The 16,687-nt window shown below is 42.4% G+C and overlaps 1 protein-coding gene across 6 annotated transcripts in view; it reads right to left on the bottom strand.

The window, feature by feature from the left end:
• The window catches only part of SENP6 (SUMO specific peptidase 6), a 134,382-nt gene extending 121,021 nt beyond the window's left edge, over positions 1–13,361 (bottom strand). For 5 of the 6 annotated variants that reach the window (XM_090035160.1, XM_090035194.1, XM_090035205.1 and 2 more), the window contains exon 1: positions 12,918–13,275. In XM_090035160.1, coding sequence (XP_089891286.1) covers positions 12,918–12,969 — 52 coding nt within the window. In that variant the 5' untranslated portion in view covers positions 12,970–13,275. Of the gene's footprint in view, positions 1–12,917 lie in introns of all 6 variants that reach the window. The other variant, XM_090035214.1, reaches the window with a different exon arrangement.
• Between the last annotated feature and the right edge of the window lie 3,326 nt (positions 13,362–16,687).

The following is a 16,687-nucleotide window of genomic DNA, read 5'->3' as shown; positions in this document are numbered from 1 at the left end:
AAACCCAACATAGGTGATACAAAAGTAACGCAGGTATTGGGATAAGAATCCAGGGCCTCTATTGAGACCATACTTAATATGATCCAGTCTGTGGATGGATGATTTCTTGTTCTGTGGTTCCATATTAAAGCTGTTTTTCTAAAAGTCTGTTGTTAAAACAGCTACTCTGGAATGATGAAATGTTCAGGGAGGTTAAAAGTGTTCTTCCACAGACTTTTATGTCAGTCTTTCTGGAATCCAATTTCAAGAGGTGTTCATTCCTTCTTTCTTCACACAGGGCCAGTCCTGTCTTGTCAAATATAGCCAGCAGAGGGGTATGGTGCATACAAGTCTTGTAGAAGAGAGCGTAAAAAAAAAAGTAAACCTTGAATGACAATCTGTGTTGTTTGGTCCAGTGTTGGTATGATGTGTTGGGGGAGGGGCACAGCTGGCAACAGAGTCTGGAGCAAGGTCTGGTAACTTAATGAGATCGGAGTTAGGCAGTTTATTTCTGGAGAGACGTTATTTGAGATTGAGAGACTGCCTTGTAGGCCAAGACAGTCTTCTTTCACCAAGGCTACCTTGAGATGGTCAGCATTTTCCAGAAGGGGTTGGAGGTCATTAACAAAGTATTCAGAGTGTTCAAGCTGAGCGCTGCAAGTAGCAGAAGGATTTTGTTATCCTTGTGACAAAGGTTGGTAGTGTAGCAGGTGAGAGTGGGGTGCAAGTCTGGTTCTGCTGATTTCAGTAGCTACAGTTTTGGGACCGTAGGACACTCCTTCAAATACCTATGGTATGTATCCTGCTTGGCAGGGTCAGAGCAGACAGGACTGTAACACAGAGGTTAACTATAGATGATGGATTCAGTGGCATACATAGGATGAAAGCATGGAGACAGCTGCAGTGGCAGATTAACAATACAACATGGTGGTAATGTAATCACTATGAAGTTTCATTTCCAATAAATGAATCTGCTAAGTGGAGTACTCAGGAGCAAGTTTGATGCAAGTTATTTAAGTTATTAAAGTCCTGGTTGAATCTCTATTGAGTAGTAGTCAGAACACTTCTAAGGCTACAGGCCAAACTGACCCAATTTGGGTCAGAAGAGGGAAGGTGAGTAGGTGCCAGAACTCAGCTGCCACTGGCACTTTTACTGGTAGTGGCATAGGGTAAGTGACTGCTACTGAAGCAGCCCAGTATGCCACCACCAGTAAAAGTGGGCTGGATTAAACAGCTCCATAGCTGGATTCCATTTGCAAGCCTTAAGTCACAGACAACCCTTGCTCTAAAGATCCTTGTCCCTACGATGAAGGGGTTATCAGTGTTCTTTAGCCGTATCAATGACAGGGCAGCTGCCATAGAAGCAGACTTCAAGGTCCATCATAAATGTATTAGTATACTGGGAAGAAGAGGAGGGCTGGTGCATGTACATGTGCCTGGCAGTGCTGTATAGGTATAGTTTCCAAATCTGAAATAGTTGTGTGAGGACAAAGCAGGAGACTTCTGTTCTTGTAACATTACTCAGGAGTAGAGTGGTCCACTGATTTCATCTTGGAGCTTTTGGTGATCTTTTAGCTATGCTAGGCCCAGCCACTGATCGCCTTAAACAATAAAACTTAAGGCTTCAAACTTGACTTGACAGTCTACATGAAGCCAACACAGAGACCAGGACAGGTCTTCTGAAGCAAACAGGCTGTAATAGTTAAAAGTGAGCTTGTGCTCATTAGCCGATGAGCTGATGACTTCATGCTCAGGTAATATATTGCTTTAGTTCACATGGGAGGTAATGGATTGTGAAACAAAAGCCAAATAGTCAATTCCAGGATGGAACTGAATCTTGTCAGAGAAAGTGAAAACACACACTGGTGCTACTGTCAGGGTAGTGAGAAATCCAGCACCACCCCCAAACTAAAGGCTGAGTCAACCAAAAGAAAGTTCTTCAACTAAAAACAAATGCATCAAAGTTATAAGTTCATCCAAAAACATGTTATTAAAGTTTCTCTCGCCTGTTCAAGTTTGCCATCTAAATCAGGAAACAGAAGTAACATGTTTATTCGCATACCACATATATCTTTTTTTCCTAAAAATGAGACTTTCAAAATAGAGGTGCACGTCTTAAGCATGGAAAACTGATTTTCTTTGCTAGAAAAAGAACATGGAGGAATAAATGAATGAAAACACTGTGTTGTAATAGCTGCCTCTTCTGTAAAGGCCAACAAGCAAGCTGCCACCAATGCAGCAGTGGATGTGAAAGAATTAAAACACTAGTTTTTGCCTGAAGCAGGCAGTAAGCTGGCAAGACAGTGAGTGAGCTATGCAGTCACCTCTTTCAGCCATGACTTTGGAAAAATCTTTCTATATTCTGCCTTACAAAAACAAGCTGCATGGCTTATTTGGCGAGTACACGTTAAGTGAGAAAACATGGTATTATGAGACTAAGGGACCAACTGCATACAAAAGAGGAAAGCTTGTAAACAATAATATTATTGTTCAAACTGGCTAAAATCATTTTACATGAGCTATTAATCAAAAGCTTAATACATTCTTAGAAATCATGATCCAACCATATACTAAGTTTACATTTCTAGTGATAGAGTATTTTAGACTACATGTATTCCTTACTCCCTTGAGACCTTTATCACTGAGCCCAAGTGCTGAGCTGAGGTCTGGAGTTGCACAGGAATATGAAAAAAATTACAGAGTCACCTACGATCAAAAATTTATTCTCAAAATTTGAAAATGGTACAAGGAGGAGCAGAGTTAAGGAACCCTTTTAAATAAGATGTCACATGGCTATCAGCATTAGATTAGGATTTCTGAAACAAGTCAGCAGATGATCTCATTCACATCTCATTTAGAAGTATGACCATCACAAGAAATTAAATGCATTAAGCAAATGTGGTATTTAAAACTGGAGGAAAAGTGACTTTTTCCTTCTGAATTGCAGTCTACAACAGTAGACCTACTTGCAAACTCTAAGACCCATCAAAGCAATCAAAGAGACAAGCTCCTGCAACTGCAAACACAACAGCAATAACCAAACTGCAATCTATTTTTAGAAACTACTGAATGGCATTATATATAAAATAGGATTAAGAACCTCACTTTAAGCACCTACTAAAGCTACAAGTGAAACTGAACTAAGGTTTCCAGAACTGCAGACCACAGCATGTTCTGTCAGGTTGAAATTAAAAGAGCACAACTTTTTTATAAAAAAAAAAAAGTCAGTCAAGAATTTGTTCAACTCTGTTGAGTAGCTCTCATTCAAATTGTTCAATGGCCTTTACAAAATGGTGTTATCCTCTTCTTTAAACAGAAAAATTAAGGTTCAGAGGCTTCAAGAAAATCAGCACTAAAAGAAACAACAAGGTTAAAGTCTACTGATTTCTCAAAACCTCTCTTTGCTGTCATTTTGTTACCATATTACATAGACAATTTTCTCACCTTGTATGATAAAAGCATTAGCCCTCACTAAAGAATTAACTCAGGTGACCAGAACCTGTTATCCTCACCTTGGGATGAACAATCATCCCATAAAGCCTCTAAGTCAACAGTGCCAAAAACTCACCTCATGCCCACGGGCCAGATCTGGACCATGGACAAGATCCAACCTGGAGTACAGAGCAGTGGCAGTTCTGGTTACAACCCAGTGCAGAGACAAAGTGGCCAGAGAGCAACTAGGGCTGTACCAGCCCCTTCTCACCCTCCTGCTGCTGATCGCTGTTTCCAACAGGGGGCCCTGGATCTGCGGCAGGCCACTCACTGCTGGCTGTGCCACCTAAATTTCAAGGGCCCACCAGTAACTTAACAGGCTAGACAGTGGCTCACAGAGCTGAATCTGGCCCATGGCTGTGTTTTACATTCCTGCTCCAATTTATAGTGTTTTCTCTGAAGCTGCACTCAGCCATGTCTTTTATCCTGGACTCCAGTCAGTTTTTGTTGTCTGAAGTTGGGAATCATTCTTATCTGGGTCAGTAAGAAGCTGTTAGGATTCTTCAGTCTTTGCAAGACAAACATATGGAGAAGACATTGCTTGGAAACCTAATCTTTGGCCTTCACCATGAACAGACTGGTAACTTCTTGTTCAGGTGGGTGGAAGCGATATTTACTTACTTCTGCTCTCTCTCAGTCGAAGACAATGATTACTTTGTATCTGTATTATTGCAGCCTCAAGTAACCTAACTTTAGAACCACTGCCCAACTGTTCTAAGCACATGCAGTTATCTGGATCATGTGGGAGGGTGGGGGGGCTGGAACAGAATGTAGAAGTGTCTTCTCAATAGCAAATTGTCCTTGAACGGCCTCTTGACTAGTGCAGCTTGAAGATTACCTGATACCAAGATGTGATGTAAAGAGCCCCCAAGATGTGTTTTTCAACATATTGCAGAAATTAATGCAATTGTAGATGAGACACCACTATCCACTGTGCAAGTGGCTTGTGCCACTCACCTGCTAGCTTGTGCATATCCTTTCTGGTGGACCCATGACATTTCGGATTTTGCCCTGGGGAGAACTTTTATAAATTGCTAAATATATCCCATTTTCAGAATTTACCAAATAAGCTTAGCATCATGATCTACTATGCCCACAAGAGAAATATCAGTAATTATGAATCTTATAACATGGAACAGAAATAGAGTAATGACCTTGACCAATACCATTTCCATCCCAATCAGTATAGGATTCTTGGAACAGTGCATTTCGAAACGTTCATCTCCCTCTTTTGTTCCTGGCATGACACAAATCATGATGCACTCGCATATTAATAAGAATATTAGTATTAATAAATCTCAAAAATCTGTGACAAATCTTACCAACCCCCCTTTAGGTGCTCAGACTGCTCTGAAGAAATCCAATAACTGAATCTCTAATTTACCTAAACTTTTCACATCTGAAAACAGTCCAGACACTGGACCTGAGGTCCCTGGATACACCTAAGTACAGGGTGCTTCAGAGGGGTTTGCACCCATCCTGAGAACTGGAACCCAAAGACTACTGCTTACCACCTTAGAGAAGCATTTGTGTGTTAGGCCAAGGGTGGACAAAATACAGCCTGCAGGCCAGGTGCAGCCCATGAAACTATTCTACCTCGCCCACAGGGCCCCTATAAAAAAAAATTTAGAAAATTAATATTTCTCTGCCCTTGGTTCCTGTCAAAAATGACAGGAAACAGGGGCAGTAGGACCCAGGGGAGGTCTGGCAGGCTCCCACAACAGCAGGGCCCTGGGACAATATAGCTGCCACACACCAGAAACTCAGGTAAGGGGGAAGGGCAGGGAAGGAGCCTGGGGAAAAGTGGCTAGGGGAAAAGCTGGGGGTGGGGAGGAGGAGGAAGAAGCACCAGTCACAGGGCAGGGGAAGGGCCGCTTTTCCCCAGGCTCCTTCCTGGCATGGAAGAAAGTGGCCTCTTCCCCAAACCCATGGCCAGAGCTCCCTGCTGCAGCTGCTCGCAGCCCAGGTGGGGCTGTCCAGAGCAAGCACAGGCAGCCCCAGGTGGGCTGCAAGCAGCTGCAGCGCAGGGTGCCAGGCACAGGGTGGGGCCACTCCCCCCCACCCAGCACCACTTTGAAACCCAGTTCCACTACCAGCCTGGGCCCTGCGCCGGCTCCCCTTACTAGTTTTAAGCAAAATGGAAATAAAAGGACAGAGGACATAAGGCTGACCATGCAAAATGGGAATCTGCAGCATGAAAAGGATACACAAAGTAAGTGCATGATTTCACACAGAATTCACAAGTTGTAGAAATAGATTTTCTAAGTCATCAATCCTGTACAAGATAAAAACATCTCCACCACAATTATTTTAGTACTCGGGGCAGTTTTCCTTAAAAGCATTATTTCTCCTTTTTGGTACCTGCCTGCTACAAATTATTCCTCCTCAGTTTAACTACAAGACATCAATGCTCACATTCTTTTACTATAAAATGTACTTATGTATATATAGTAATGTGTAGAATTGGTTAACAATGAAGTATTCCCACATATCTATAGTAACAACTTCATTGTTAACCAATTCTACACACACACACACACACACACACACACACACACACACACACACACACACACACACAGGGGATGCATGGACAAGGTCAATTTTTTCCCCATTTAATCTAGGGCAATGGTGCTCAACTGTTTGGTTCTGAGGGCTGGATGAGTGGTGCAGGGCCAGCCCCTATGTACCTGGATGGCTCCTGTATCACCTGGGTCACTGCTTCCCATCACCCTTGTGTGCTTATCCTAGCATGCAGTGCCAAGCTACCCAGCCAGCAGGACTCCCCAGGGGACCAGCAGCCAGAGAAAGGCAATGAATGCTGCCACCACACCCCCACCATGAACTCCAGAACCATGGAGAGCCCTGTGGGCCAAATGGCAACTTTGTGAGCCAGATCTGGCTTGTGGACTGGGGACTGAATACTCCTGATCTAGGAGAATAGCTCTCCCCCCAACTACTCAATGATATATAAATCTTTTTTAACTCATAGCACAGACCATCTTAAAACAGCTCCTAAGAATAAGTAACATTTCTTAAGCACTCCTGATATAGTAACTAAGTAATCACAAATCATTCTGTACTATTTTGTATTGCGCTCTAACCATGGGAGAGAAGATCTCGTTTGGTTTGTAGTCTGCCTAGAAAGCACTAGAAAATAAAGTATACACAACCTTAAAGCAATTCCCCCCAATGCCACCACATTCTATTAATAATATTCAATAAAGATGAATCCCCAGAATTATATACATGTAATTTATGAACTAAAGACTTCCAACTAAAACAAGCCTGAAGTCAGGAAAAATAATAGTTATCCCAACAAGTAAGCTCTTCATTCCATGAAAATGAAAATATTCACTGCATCATACTACTGGACATCCATTCAGAAACTAATTTATATTTAAGGAAACAATCAAGTAACTAATGATTTAAGCTCCTGAAGAAAAAACAAACAAAAAAATCATCCTCAGTAGTTGCTGGCAAAATATAAGCACCACATCTTGAAAAATTTAAAGCTATTCTTTATATTCTTATAGTACATACAGTATTAGCATAGCGTTTGAGTTTCTAATATAACAAAGCAATTTGATCAGTTATGCACTTCATATTTCAGCAGTGATTTGGCTCGACAAATGACACGTTGATGTTTATAGTACAGTAAAAACTGACTACCATGTTGCTTTACACTAACTCGTAAGTATTTTGCGCCTTGATGCATATTATATTGTTGAACTAAAAAACATGTAAAGAGGATGTTTAAAGCTATTTATATTTTAAAAATTAACTTTTAAAAGTTATGAAAATAATGAAGCATTATCCTATGAAAAATGGTATAAAATACTTAGTTGATTCGCCTAGAGCTAAATTCCAAGCCCACTCCAAGAAAAATATCAAACAATAGAGATTGATGAACAGCAAAAAAACTACTCTAAAATAAACAAATAAAATTCAAGGTTAAGAAGGCCAGGTGATAAATAAGATGCCAAGCATGACAGAAGCAAGGATTTTTGTGGGTGATCAGGGATCCTGGTTTTCTCTGTTTAAAAGTCTCAAATTCTCTGATTAAAACCCCCCCAAATTTGCAATTAAAATAAAACACCACTATACATACGTATACATATATGCATCAGTTGAACACAATCTTTTATTGATATTTTTATGATTTTAAATAAATCTGAAAGCCTACCGGTGCCTTGATCACTATAATAAAATAAATTCTAAATGTCTATAAATGCTGGCAGGTGATTTGGGGGTTTTTTTCCACAGGAAAAAAAGTCAGAGCTCCCCCTGCCCACTTCACTTACCAAAACACAAGTCCAAGCCCCTCACTACTCAGCCACAGCCCCATGATGAACTCTGCCAGCCTGGAAGGGGAAAGCCACCATTTCCCCAATCCCTGGTGATAATCTATTATCAGACCAACTGCATAGCTGGGATAGATTTAGACAAGCTTTCAACTATAAAGCATTCTTCAGGTCAAAATAATATTCTATAGCTTTGGGGAGGATGACAAACAGCACATTTTCTTTCTAATAGAGAAAAAGATGTATTTTGTATCAGTAATAAATTTTACATGAAAGAACTGGTTACAAAACATTCATGATCACCTGTGGACTTTGAATAGAACAACTGAACCTTTGAACACCAGGTGATGTGCAAAAGTATATTGATAAGCATCTAAAAAAAAAAAAAGCAAGCCCATAAACATAGCAAAAGCCAATATTTTTTCCTGACATGTAGGACAACAATAATTCTAATCATCCACTGTATGTTTCATACTTTCTTATAAAACTAGAAGAAATAATTATTATAGAATATGTGAACTGGTTTACTACCGTGGTATCCATGTAATCCTAACACTTGTATAAAACCAACACCACAACCACCATGACAGAAAAAACACCACACACACCCTTGCATCCTTACTATCATGGCAAGGATGCTCATATTTTTATGATTTGGCACAAGGCATTAAAAAGGTATACAAACTTAAATAAACAGTGGCAAATACTTTGTTTTTATACATGTTACATCCGGTAGGATTTCACAGTTTCATCCCCTTCCTGAAAAATACAACTGCACTACCAATATTTGGTAAGTGAAAGCTTACCTGCAATAACTTATGCTTCTTTTATTTGAGGGCTAAGCTACTACAGGTAAACTTCCACTGACTGAAGGCAAGAGCACATGAAGTATAATAAAAGCTTTTAATACTGCAGTAAACAGTTCATCTTACCATCCCTTGTGGCTATTGATGCTGGAGACGTTTCTCTGTAAGGATGCCTTTTAAAAGAAGTTTGAAAAATAGATACTCCAACAAGATTTATGTAGTGACCAGAAGCATCAGAGAAGGGCAAAGTATAGACAAAAAGAAAGCCTAAAAGCAGAAAGTAAGACTTCTCCTGGGGACATAGCCTTTCATTCTGCAATGCTGAAGGTACAAACCAATGGTCCCACTTCAAATACTTGCAAGTATCCAACACCCAAGCTAACACCTCCCCGCCACTTTCCAAATGGAGTTCATTCCCATTCAAGCTGTAATTGTCCCACACCTGTTTTGATTAAGTCAAAGCAGGGGATAAATCTGTTTTTAGCGAAAGTGTTTCCACTCCCCTTGGAGAAGACAGCATGCATTTGGGAGTGCTTTAAACTTACTGATAACAACATTGCCCACTGTATACAAGATAGCACTGTGTTGAGAGTGAAGAGAAGGCATAACTGAACAGATATTTCCTTGCAGCTAAATAAAATGTTAGGGCTGCAATAGCAGTGTTGAACTTCCAGCCCATAGGCCAAATTCCACCCATCGGACACCGCAGTTTCCAGATTTCTGGACCCATGGGGAGCCCTGAGAGTTGGATGACACAGCCCACATGCAGAACCGCCCCCATGAGCCAGTAAAAAGGGTTGCACCCGTAGACCAACCACACACTACATCAGGCCAATGGACCAATGTAGTTCATGGACTGGCTCTGCACTGCTCATTTGACTTGCAGGGCTGAAAGGTTGAGCACTGCTGGACTAGAATATAACATGATTATTCCTCTCTATTCAGCACTTTTGAAGCCACCTCTGAAGTACTGTGTTCAGTTTTAGGCCCCCACTACAGAAAGGACGTGGACAAATTGGAGAGTCCAGCAAAGGGCAACAAACATGGGAAGGGGGCTGGGGTTCATGACATAAGGAGAGACTGAGGGAACTGATCTTATTTAGTCTAGAGGAGACTGAGAAGGGACTGAATAGCAACCTTCAACTATCTGAAGGGGGGCTCAAAAGAGGATGGAGCTGGACTGTTCTCAGTGGTGGCAGATGAGCGAACAAGGAGCAACAGTTTCAAGTTCCAGCAAGGGAAGTTTAGGTTAGATATCACGAAGACTGTTCTCACTAGGAGCGTAGTAAAACACTGGAACAGGTTACCCAGAGAGGTGGTGGAAGCTGCATCCTTGGAGGTTTTCAAAATCCAGCTAGACAAAGACTTGGCTGGGATGATCTACTTGGGGATGGTTCTGCTTTGAGCAAAGGCTTGGACTAGATGACCTCCTGAGGTCCCTTCCAACTCTAACTTTCTATGTCTTCATACATTTCCCCCTCCTGGAGAGGTGTTTAGTGGTGTGCCCCATTTAGGACACAGAGAGAAGAGACTTAACTTAATCATTTTCTTCAAGTCAACTCCAAGTAATCCTTGGAGACAAACTCCAAGGTATTTACAACTATGAAGAGAAAATGCGTGGCAGCTAAAAGTTATGGGACCTTTCTGTGAAATCTCTGGTCTTACCTTTGAATTCCACTGAAGGTGGGACTAACTACCACACCTCTTCAAGATATTAAGGTAAACAGAATTTGGAGAGCATACACGTTTAGTGCACAAGCAGAGCAAAAGCAATACCCTCCACACCCGGAATAATTAGACTCTAAGGAAATTCCAAAGCCAGAACTTAGATCTTCCTTGGTCTTTCATATGGAAGTACCAATTTGACCTGGAGTTTTCAGTTCATATGTTCAAAGCTTTCACTAATTTACTTAGAACACAGCATTTTACTCACACTATTAAAACATGAAGATACTCTGTTATTTTCATTTACAAGGTACCTTTACAGTTAAAAACTCCTTTCCCAAACCACCTGTAGTTGAAAAAACCCCATCTTTTTCCATGTGTTTAAAGAACCTCTGGATCTCAAAAGCATCATACTTCCATTTGCAAGATGGTCGGTTACATATTAGTCTAAAAAAAATGTTGACCATTAAGTGAACAATGGCCATTTTAAAAATCAAATTTTATATCCATTATACCAAATGAAAGGAAAAGCAACATCTTACTTGTGGCCTATAAAAACCTTCATGCCTACACTAATGTAATCCTCGTTTTTCTCCTGTATTTTATCTCTTTCTTAAATCTGATTGATGGATGTCACTATAAGCCTCACACAGTATTAAGAATGTACATACACAACTTCTTTTAAAAAGAAAAAATATCCAAGTTAAACTGTTTTCTAAATAACCCACTTTAAATTAGACAGACCTAACAGCCAACTACCATATATACTTCTGGTTGCATCTACTTTGCAAAGATCTATACGGAATAGGAAGGGGAAAGAGCACCTCTGAAGACTTTGGTTCTCTATCTTTTTTGCAAATATGTTAAAAATGAATGCTTTGCAACTTCTTGATTTTAGGATTTTTTTATTCAGTGGGTTTCTTGACATTTGAATTCTGTCTTAGATACAAGATTCCTCTTCAGCAGATTTGCCCATTTCACACATCGAGAGCCAAAGACTGACCATGCAAGGTCTAGAAACACACGCTGTCTTACTTCCTTCATTTTATCTTAAGGTGTCACACTGCCCTGCTATCTATCAAATGTGAGACTGGCAAAAGCAGGCATGAAACCACCTTCATTTGCCAGTCTCACATTTGTCTTACTCTTCTCTCACACACATGCTTTTAACGTGTCCCAAGTCAGAGCTCTAGGTAATGGCAGTTCTAATACCACAAACTGGTCTGAAGCACTCTCGTTCATTTCCAGATTACAGACTGCTATAAACAAGACGATGTATTTTTATTTTCACCTACAGCACCTTAAAAAGAGATGGGGATAGACAGCTAACATTTGTAAAGCCTCATTTTTGTTTTTGCCTCACATTAAAATTGTCATGACCCCATCACAGGAACACTCTTAATGTTATTATAGTGTAATTCCACTCAGAAGAATAAACTATTTTTACCTACTACTGCTTCTGGTACAGTCTTTTCTTCACACAGACCTCATTACTGGCTGTTAATTCACCCACCTACCTACCATGGACTGCTATCACAATTTTAGACGTTAGCACATCTCCCAAATAATCTGAAATACAAGCATAAATGCATCTGAATGAAAACCAATTTCATTCACTGACCACCAGCATGCCTGTTAGAAAAATATGGCGTTCTTAATGGGCCAACCTGGTACTGTGGTGCAAAAGGGACCCTGAAAAACAGTTACATTGGACATCTTATGTGTTACCCATTTTGCTTGCCACCTGTTTAAACAGCATGCTCCTCTCACCTCCAGCATGTGTGATGCTTAAATGATCAACATCTGTTTGCTCATGGTAACATCAGGCAGTAGCACCACCAGATTTTGGGGAAGAAGAAGAGTGATCAGGGAAAAAGGCACCGTGCTTTAAGGAGGGAGGAAGAGAGAAGAAAGGAAACTGCCTGCCTGTTGGATCAGAAATGAGCAGCTCCTTGGGATCAGATGAACCACTTGAAGCCACAAGCAGCGTTTACTCCCCGAGCACCTCCAAATGCCTGAGCTGCACCAGAGGAAGCCTGTGGAAAGGGTGCAGTGCACCAGATGCATCCTGCCACACACGGGGTGGAGGGGCTGAACCCTGTCCTCCCAGACTTGCCATACTCTGTCCCCATGGAGGAACAGTATGCGACTCTTGTTGGGATCCCGATGGAGAGGACCTGGTGGGCGGCCTGTCAGCAGCTGGTTGTGGGGGAGGGGAGGGACAGTTGGGTCAGATGGCACCACCCGCTGCTTTAGCCATTCCCGTCCAGGCTCCTGCCATGACTTTAATGGGTACCCCCCCATTATAAACGTATTACTGAAACCTTCATGCAGCCCCCGCCCCCAGCGCAAACTCCAAGCTTTTTTGCTTTAAAAAGAGCTCTAACTAACAGAGAAAAGCCCGGGGCTCCCCCCGCAAGCCGCAGGGCGGGAGCCAGTCTTCCTCTCTCCCGCACCACAGCTCTGGCCATCGGAGGCGAAGCGCCTCAGCCCTTGCCTGCCCCGAGGCCGGCTGGAGCTGCGCTGCAGACACAAGGCGCCGGCCTAGGCCAGGGCACAAATGCCGGCACTTCTCCCAGCGCCCTCAGCAAACGCCGGCCCCGCAGCGCCCCCGCCAGCGCCTGGCCCCGCCACCACCGGGCCAGGCCCCGCCACCGCCGGCCTCACGCACCTTTCAGGAACGGGCTGTCCCTCCCGCTCCCGCCGCCGCCGCCGCCGGCCATCTTCCTCCGCTGCGGCTCCCCTCACTCCATAGCCGGCGCCTGGGCGGACGCAGGCCCGGCCCCCCACCAGCGGCGGCCTGCGCGCCTTGCCCGCCCGCCACACGCGCCCGCCGCTTCGGAAGGCCGAGAGGAGGCGCCAGCCCAGGCCCTTCCCTCCGCTCACAGCTGCCCTGCGCCACGCCTTCCGCCTGGCTCCGCGGCCGCCGGCCCCCGTGTCCGCCTGCGCTCCTCTCAGCGCGGCGGGGCCGCTCAGCCCCACACACGGCGCTGCCGCCTCTCCGAGCCCCTGGCGAAGAAAATGGCCGCAGAAAGGGCTGCGCTCGGGAAGGGCTGCGCCGCGGCCCTCTCCCCCCCGCCCGAGCCACCGCCGCCGCAGCTTTTCGGCCCGGCGAAGTGGGGGAGGGAGGAAGGGAGGGATTGAAGCCGCGGAGAGCCCGGCCCCGGAGTCTTTTATTTTATGCTCTTTCAGGCCGCAACAGCCCCCAGAGGCCTGAACTGGCCTCGCTTCCCCAAGTGACAGTGGCAGGACCCTTTTGTGAGCCCGTGGGAGTTAATGTTGGAGTCTCAGCCCCTCTCTCCGCACCTTCACGGCAGATACTAAATGCCGCTTGCTGGAGCCTTTAGGATTCACCCGCTTTTGAGGCTTTTCCCGGAAACGGCAAAGGCAGAAAACCCACAGGTCTTTAAGAATAGAAGTTGAGTTTCTCCCAGGACTCCAGGACCTGGAGCTTTATAAGGAAGAAATTGGGGTGTAGGGTCTTATGCCTGTGGAGGACCTGCCTGGCTTTCTCCACTGGTACAAAGTTTTTCACGCAAGGCAATCTGCTGGTGTCTCATTGAGAGCACCCACTTTGAAAATCCTGGCTTTCGTATGCCCTGAGTTATTTATAGAGCCAGTGGCTCTCACTGGGCCCTTGCAGTCAGGCTCTACATTACACGCCAAGGAAAAAGAGCGAATTACTCAACGTCTAAACCAAGGATTCTCACCCAGGGTGCAGTGGGGGGGGGCTACGAGATCCTTTCAGGGGTGCTACGGAAGCCCACACAGCATTAGCACTGTTAGGTGTGCAGACAGTTTCAAATAAGAAATAAGTTTTAAAATAAATCCTACCTGTTGTGGTCTTTCTGAGTTCTTTACAATAGAAAAATGGCTGTATTAGTTTTTCACAGCCAAAAATGAGTGAAAACTTAGCCGGCATTTTCTGAGGGGTGCCTTGAGCCTAAAGAGGTTAAGAACCCCTGGGCTAAACACATACCAGGGCAGATGATAATCCTCTAAAGCAGCGGTTCCCAAAATCTGACAGATTGTGCACCACCAATTTAAAGTGATACAACCTTAAAGTACCACTAGCAAATTTTTGTCACATCTAAAGTCATTATAATAAATTGGCAAACATGTTCTGCTGACAGGTGGTTGTCTGAGTACCACTGGTGGTACCCGTACCACAGATTGGGAACCGCTGCTCTTGAAGTACAAATTACCATCTTGCTGCACCATATTTGAAAGATTTCTGGCAAAAAATGTGGTTTTAAGCACTGTTTTAAGAGTTGATGGCCATTTTGCGCACACCTAAGGGGAGAGGTAGAGACCTGCCACCCTCAGTCTCATCAATTTGTTACCTGATATGACAGTAGCTGAACTAATAAGGGCACCTGGAATGATACTCTGAAAGAAATAATGCATAAGTAAACCTAAACCCCTGCTCTTTTAAATATGCTTCTCAGAGACTGGTTTTGCTCAGACAGGGGTCACAAAATGACATGCTGCTGTTTTGTTACAGTGTAAATGAACAGAGAACATTTAAGGAAGAAACATTTGAATGTGGGCAATTTCTTTTAAAACCCAGGAAAGAGGCTTTAATTATTTCAATGGAATATAAAGAACAACATTACACAAACATGTAAGAGACTTAGACCTTGATTTCCCATGGACACCCATTATGTCTCAGTGGGTCTCCACATGGACATAAGGGTCTACCTGTGTGAGCCCAGTTTCAGGACTGAGACCATCACCTTAATCCAAACTGAAGTCTCCCTTGAAGTAAAACCAGGTTGATTGTTTTAAGTCTAGGTCTTCAACTTTTTTTCCCGAAAGTAGGAGTTGAAAACTCATGACATGCTGGGATTGCGCTTTATTGTTGAAAGGCAGCAATGTGATTTCATAGTACTTGTTTATTTGCTTCTAAATTCATAACAAGGTAGTAAAAAATTAAAATGCTCTTTAGTTAAACCTCGGAAGAGAACGGTATAGTCCCAAATTAAGCAGTAATCATATCAAACTGGCTCAACACTGGGTTTTAGACTCTACTGATGTTACAGTTTGTTTATGTAGCATCCCATTTTTATGAATTATATACAGTACTAGTAATTAAGTTTCTTGTTATCCATCTTTTTTCTGTTGTTACTGTTGTGTTTAAAAATAGAGCAAAGGTTAAGAAAAAGTCATCTCTCATTAAGCCCCCTTTAATTAGTAATCCATTCTCTACTGTAGGAATTCTTTTGCAGGTAAGCATGTGTTAGTGAATGTGGTACACTGAGCCTGAAACAGAATTAACTGTTTCTCTTCCTTTTTAAATTGTTGAAGCATTTTCTTAACTTACTCAGAAGCAGAATAAAAGAACACCCCTCTCCCTTTAAGAGTATTTATGAAGAAGAAAATATCAGCATTTCACACTGAAAAGATCTTACAGACTTTGTTGAATTTTTTTTCTTTACTCCTTACCTGGGTAATTACAGCTATGTTCTCTGTAGCAGTCAGACAGTGAATAAATCAGGTAGTTACTTTCTGGCAAATAGCAGCTAGAATCTGACTAGCCCAGCTCTTGGTAATTAATAGTTACAGCTGCATAACCTAAAGGCCTGATCCCAATCCTGCAAACACTTAAATATGTGTATAGTCATGTTATTGATGCGATGAATACATAGAAGTGTTTACAGAATTAGTATCAAAGACAGCATAGAACTTCTTAGATATGTATATAAAAGGCTTGAGTCAATGAATTGGAAGGAAGATATAACTAGCTTTTCTGAACAGACAGAAATTTCAAGAATTGGAACTGCAAAGTCACCAAGCAGTGCTTAAAAAACCAGCAGAAATAACTTGTGTTTTTCTTTAGTATAGTAAATCTCATCTTCTATATTATTTTGATTTTTTAAAAAGTTTTTGGTATGTGCCTACACATTTCATTCACTTTTTCAATTAAATATATTAAAACCTTGCTAAATATTGTCTTGCTCTGCAGCAGTTCCTTGTGCATGAAAGTCTACCACCTTAGGTGTGACCTGCCCCTTCACTTTAGTTTGTACATTTTTACCTTGGTTCCAGAAAGATGATAAATTGTATGACTTCACGTTTTCCATTTATTGGGGAGGGAGGGGGGAACCCATCTTTTTGACTTTTAGAAGACTTTTACAAAAACAGTAACCATTTTATAGTCTGAAAAATGGATGGCTTGATTAGGAACTGTGGTTTAGACCAGAATTCTTTTCTTTTTGTAGTCATTTAATCTTTTCTGTCCCTTGAGTTGGTATATAAATTATGAATATACTGCTTTATTGTATGGTAGTCTTCTGGGCTGCAAAAATGTGATCTATATAACCTTTTACAGGTCTTCTATCTTCTTCTAAGATTAGCCAGATAGTTTGCTGAAGAAAAGGATTGGTGTGTTTTCACAGAAGCTCTGACATACTGGTAAGGGAATAAAATTTGATTAGGACT

This window comes from Crocodylus siamensis, chromosome 1 (assembly GCF_052110815.1).
Source record: "Crocodylus siamensis isolate JL-2025a chromosome 1, ASM5211081v1, whole genome shotgun sequence".
NCBI classification, from domain to species: domain Eukaryota; kingdom Metazoa; phylum Chordata; order Crocodylia; family Crocodylidae; genus Crocodylus; species Crocodylus siamensis.
Note: the sequence above shows the minus strand (reverse complement) of the source record. Positions and strands in the feature narration are given on the sequence as shown.